The 6,000-nt window shown below is 48.5% G+C and overlaps 1 protein-coding gene across 1 annotated transcript in view; it reads left to right on the top strand.

Annotated features, from left to right (window-relative positions):
• The first annotated feature begins 222 nt into the window (after positions 1 to 222).
• tcf7 (transcription factor 7) overlaps positions 223 to 6,000 on the top strand; it is a 32,558-nt gene continuing 26,780 nt past the window's right edge. The window contains exons 1-3 of the mRNA XM_068744091.1: positions 223 to 396; positions 624 to 693; positions 1,428 to 1,534. Coding sequence (XP_068600192.1) covers positions 223 to 396; positions 624 to 693; positions 1,428 to 1,534 — 351 coding nt within the window. The remainder of the gene's footprint in view (positions 397 to 623; positions 694 to 1,427; positions 1,535 to 6,000) is intronic.

Here is a 6,000-nt window from a genome sequence, read left to right as displayed (position 1 = left end):
GATGTCTCGGGCTCGGAGGAGGAACATTCGTCCTCTCCTCGGCTACCGGCCGCATCTCAACTTTTCCCTGCATGCGGTGGGGGCTGTTTCTGCACTTCGGGGGCGCCCCAGGACGGAGGAGATTTAACTGAAAGTCCTCCGGTGCTTTCTTTTTTATTCTTAATATTATTCTTTTAAAGTGTCACACGTCGCCCGGTTGGAGGGTGGGGGGTGGGGGGGGGCATGCCTCAGCTCAGCAGCGGCGGGGGGGACGATCTGGGGGCGAATGATGAGATGATCGCGTTCAAAGACGAAGGAGAGCAAGAGGAGAAGATCCAGGAAAACGCGTTCACGGAGGGGGACCTGGCCGACCTCAAGTCCTCTCTGGTCAACGAGTCGGAGATCAATCAGAGTCCGGTAGGTGTGTGCGTGTGTGCGTGTGTGCGCGCGAACAACGCAGAGAAAGAGTGTGTGAAGTGTGAGTAACTTGCGTTACTTTACTCAGGTGTTAAAAGAGAAGAAAAGGCGCAACTAAATGTCTGCGGGACGGGACGGGGGGGGGGGGGGGGGGTTGTCTGCGGGACGGGGCTGCGTATCGTTTTATGAACTTTCACCCCCCCGTGTTTCTGTTCGGTTCCCTCCAGGCGGTCCGACGCGCACAGCCCGGAGAGCAGAGGGGCTTCGCAGAGAAGCACCGGGGGCATCTGGACGGTGGTAAGAGCAAGCATTTAGGGGGGGGGGGCACCGGGACACGTGCTGCAGCCTCACATCCAACTTCAAAGAGCGATTCAGGTGTACCCTGGAAAAATGTCCGTGGTGCGTTCATGACTGTAGGACTTTATCCCACTTGACCGCCTGCGGGGCTGCGATCTGAGCGCGTCCGAGAAAAGAGCAGCTAAAACAAAGGATGAGAACATTTCAATATTATACTGCTAAAAATGTTTCAGTAAATTCATTTTAAATTGTATTTCTTTTAAAAAGGTTTTTATATGTAACATGCCACACTTCTTTTATTATTTATTTGTATTATTTTGTTAAGTTTGACACCCGAAATAGCAAAAATAATTTCACTTTCCTGCTCCAGGAGACAGAAACACGCTGGTTTTAATTCCACGCGTCTCAGCTCCGCAGAGTAAATCGTTTTCATAAACTTCTCTCAAAGTGAAAATGTTCTCTTGTTGCGCCTGAAATCTCTTATCTCATCTGGACATGACATCAAAGCCCATATAATTATTAGTTTTGCCTTTCAAACGTCAAAAATATAAATGACAGAAATAGTAAGGAATATTCTGTGGGGCTTGGACAATCGGGCAAAATGAGCAAAAATTGGGGCCCTCGGCATATAGCTGATCTGAAAATGTCTGGCACTCGATGAGTTAAATCTAATCTAATAATCCGGACATGTCCTTTGAGTTTCTAACGCTTCATGTTCTTACGTCTGACCTCAGTGTCGAAGCACCAGGATGGAGGCATGTACAAGACGCCGGCGTATCCGGGGTACCCGTTCCTGATGCTGCCGGACCCTTACATCCCCAACAGCTCGGTGTCTCCATCAGTAAGTCTAAATCCTCCTGCTGGGTCCGCTGGCCCGCTGTTTGGGGCCCCCGGGGGGGGGGGGGGGGGCTTCCCCTGCGTGTTGGCGTTCTCCCTGCAGCAACGTTTTGAGCAGCTCCCCGGCCTCCCTCTCCAGCCGATCGCTGTTTTTGTTGTTGTGTATGAACAGCGGGTTGGTGTTGGGGGGGGGGGGGGGGGGGGTCGGCTAGATAAAGAGCACTTTCTTTCCCTGTGTGTCTTCGAGACTCCACACTCTGCTCACGTGATGCTGCTTCCCTTGTAATTAGCCGGCTGGTTGTGAGGCGGCAGCGCCGTATCAGGCCCGTCTCGCTCCACTTGAAAGGCTCCCGTCTGGTGGGGCTGATGATTATGGATGGGGGGGGGGGGGGGGGGTGGATTGGAAACTACAGGTCTGGGAAACGGGCCTGCGTTGGGTGTTTGCCGGTGTAACGGCGTTCACGCGGGACAAGGAAACACGAGTCCGATCTCTGCGTGCATCTGAACGCGAGTTCTCTGAGGGGGGGGGGGTTCTCTTTAAAGTAAGAGGAGGGTCTGTTTTTGATGCCGTTTGGCTGTTTGTTTGTTAGCAGGATTACAGAAAAACTGCTGGATGGATCTTGATGGAAAAAGAAATCCAAAGATGGGTCTTGGTCTAACTTTGATCCCATAACATTTTGAGAGCGATCCGGATACCCGTTTGGATACAAAAAACAAAACCTCTGGATTTTTCCATTTACTTATAATGGAGGCTTTTTCCAAAAAATCCTAAGAAATCACAGTAATAAAGGGGGGGGGGGGGGTTGATATGGACTATTATGGAAAATGTCTTCTGGATCTGATCCAGAATGAGGTCAGGAAAATAATATTACATTTTAACATTAAAATCCATTTATGGATTCGAAAATCATCTAAAAATACACATCAGCTCTGATTCACTTTTACTTTTCATGGTTGGTGTATAAAGATACCGAGAACAATCTAGAACCTTCTGGTGCTGATCCAGATCACCATGTGGACGGTGTGGATCCAGTTAGGAGGGGAGCGAGCAGCTTGGCGGAGGTCTGCGCTCTCTGTTTGCGTTGTTTTTTCTTTATTGTTTCACATTCAAGAAGATGGATACGTTCTTCTTATTATTATTATAATCTGTAAAGACTGAATGTTGCCCCCCTCCCCCTTTCCAGACATGATTCTCCTCTCGCGGCGGTTCATGTATTTCACTGGGGTCACATGAATGCAGCGATCAGCCGCCCTGATTTGAGGCATTCAGAGATTATATTAATCCCTCAGCGCGTTGCCTTTGAACGATCCAGAAGACGGCCTGTTTTGTGTTTGTGTGTGTAATTGTGTGCGTTCGTTGGCTGTTAATAACCTTAATCACAAGAAGTCATTTGAATGGTGTGTGGACGTGTGTGGACGAGGAAGCCGGGAAGGACACACCCAGTCCTCACAGAAGGACCCAAACTTGGATTCGAACCTGTGAACTTCTTGCTGTGAGGCAACAGCGCTACCCACTGCGCCAACGTGCCACCCAAGTCAAACCCATCGGCGACCGAACCGCGCTTCCCCTAAACTCTCTGATATGAGCGTGACGGTATTCACTGTCGACAGAGAGACACGGACTCACGTGTCCCTCTGGTCTTCGTCTTTACTCCCGTAGCGTCTCAGACCGTCTGACAGAAGACGTATCCGGGTCAGATCTAAACCTATAAACGCTTAGCATCCTTAAATCCACGTCAGATTTACCCCGCCAGGCTGAAACGGACGAGGAAGCATCTCATCTCAGGCTGCTATGCGTGCGTCGTGTCTCTGTCCTGTGGGACTGAGATGAAGCCGGTTTGCAGGACGTTTTAATGGACGTTCACAAGCAGTTTGGCGGCTGACGTTCGGAGACAAGCCGTGGTCGTTCGGAGTCAGAGAGGCTGCGAACGCCCTGTGATGTGGAGGCTTCGGTCGGGTGGAAGCATCAGCAGGCTTGAGAGGCTGCACCTCCTGCACCTCCTGCGCCTCCTGCACCTGGACACCAACTGAATCTGCTTCTGGAACGCAGTCAGGGGTTTGCTTTCACCCATTTTCCCTGTGTGAGCCCAGTGACTGGAGTTTACAGGCCAGCCCGGGACGGCTCCGAGGGCCGTTTTAGGGGATTTCCTCCTCATTTGGCATTTCGTTTCGCTAAATATGAGAGATGATAGGAGCACAGCCTCAGATGCAGCGCGTTTAGAAAATGTGAAAGAATGCAGCTTTGGAAATTTCCCCTTGATGGAATTCTCTGAACAATAATTTCCAAATCATGAAAGGAAACGTCAGTTTAATTATTGTTACCGTCTTACGCCGCAACAGTTTATCTGTAGCTTCTGCCACGTTTGTTGCATAATTCAAAACGCGTTCGGCCTTTTTGTCAGAAAATCTTCTGCACCAAAGTTTGAAGTGATGTCTTTTGATGTTCAGGGGCTTTTGCAGTTTTAATTTTTCCTGTTTCCACGGTTACAAGTTGGAAGTTCAGCTCATTCGGTGAGGTAGTTTTGTTTCTCCTGGGCATAACTGGAAAACTGTTTTATATATGTTTCATTTTCTCTCAACTAGAAAGATGCTTTTTGATATTTGGGGTATTTTTCAGTTTTTGCATATGCAATAAACAGGAAATGTTATTAACTAAAACAACTTTTTTCTGTTTTTCTCAAAGGACCTAACCCATTGGGGGGGGGGGGGGTTGAGTATTTCATGCTTCTTTTGCTTTTTAATTGTTGAGTTGGAATGTTTCACGCCTTCAGCCTTTTTTTTCTTCATATGCTTCCTCCTCTTCCTCGTATCCATTCAGAAATCAGATGCTGCTGCTAATAAGCGCCCCTCCCCTTCCCCTTTTACTCCTTGTGTTTCCCAAATAATACAAAGTCGATCCTCCAGGATCAAGGGGATGGCATGAGTGTGTGTGACTCTCTAGGATCCTGCCACTTCCTTGTTTCCATTGTATTGTAGTGTTGACAGTGGGGGGGGCACCGGCCCACGGTCCTTGGTACACAATGGCAGCAGCACAGGATGAGGCCTCCCTAATCCTCCCCTTCCCACAGCCCAAGGGGCCGGGATGAGCGGTGCCGGGGCCTCCCTGCCTCTGACTGGCTACGATAAGGACCCCGCCACCCCGATTTAAGGGGCCTAAAAGAAAAGCAGCTTTCAGCAGAAGGCAGCAAAATGCAGGGTCGGATGGAAATCTTACAACGACAAATGTTTTTGGGGACTGCGTGCAAGATTTAAACCTGAATGGTCCCAGAACAAACCGTTTAAAGCCACTAGAGCCAGGGGCGTCCGACCTGTGATTGGACAGCCGAGCTGAGACAGCAGAGGTTTAACTTTCTATTGTTACGACGCTTGTAATCCAGAGATTATGTTCAAGTAATTTCCCAGATTATTGTGTGAAATTATGATTGGACAACAAATCTCCATTATTCCAAAGGTATTGAGAACTTGAGAAGTTTGCTTCAATGCTACCATAGCGTCGATAGTGTATATTCTATATTGTTATACTGCCAACTACTGGCCTGGCATGCGTACTACAGCGTTGCCCGTGACTTTTACGGATCTGTTGATGAAGTCCTGCAAATGCTAGCTTTTACAAAATGTTAATTTGAGCCAAATCTGACGAGCAAGAGATCAAATAGACAGACTGCAGAAAGAGAGAGCGAGCTGTGGAGGAAGAGTGACCATCGTGGACAGAGAAGGTAAAGGGAGGTGGGAAGATTCAAATGGAGATGACGCATCAGTCGGCTGATGGCTTTGAAGTAGTGATGAGAAACTGCTCGGATAATTTAAAGAGGTGAGAATGTGGGGAATGAAAGAATATCAGAAGAGGAAAAAACCCTTCCGACGGCCCCGAGGTGTTTCTACCTGTAATTATTCACCCACTTATCCCTTTCCGGCGCAGCAGGAAGGTGCAGCGGGAGTAACCATAAAGCAGTAAAAGGCAGGTGTTAGCAGGGGGGGGCTGCCTGATGTTACCGTCTCAGATGCGTTAAACCAGATTAGATCAGACTTTTTATCTCTACAAGCCACCAAAGCAACAACAGATTGCTCTGCTGCAGCGAGTGTGGAAAGAAGAGAAGCAGAGGACGAGGCAGTTAGTAACCTCATGCGGCGGCGTTCGTGCAAATGTCTCTTTAGATGAAGACCACATTTCCCATGATTCCTCCCACGCTTCCTGTCACCAACAGGAGATGTTAAGCGAGACGTCACATCTCTGGTTTTTTTCCATCTGCCTTTCACTTTTCGTCTTGCTTTTTGTGGCCGCATTCCAGTTTCCTGCTGTCTTCTAATCTGCCATTGACCATTAAGGCAGACTTAATGAAGCATGCAGCTCAGACGGAATTCTGAGAAACGCTTTTTGATAATCGATTCCAATCATTTAGTGCAATTTCCTCACTGTCTGGCTCAAGCTTCTCTAATGTGAGGATTTGCCACAAAGGGAGATACTCGGAA

This window comes from Brachionichthys hirsutus, chromosome 10 (genome assembly GCF_040956055.1).
Source record: "Brachionichthys hirsutus isolate HB-005 chromosome 10, CSIRO-AGI_Bhir_v1, whole genome shotgun sequence".
NCBI classification, from domain to species: Eukaryota; Metazoa; Chordata; class Actinopteri; order Lophiiformes; family Brachionichthyidae; genus Brachionichthys; species Brachionichthys hirsutus.
Note: the sequence above shows the minus strand (reverse complement) of the source record. Positions and strands in the feature narration are given on the sequence as shown.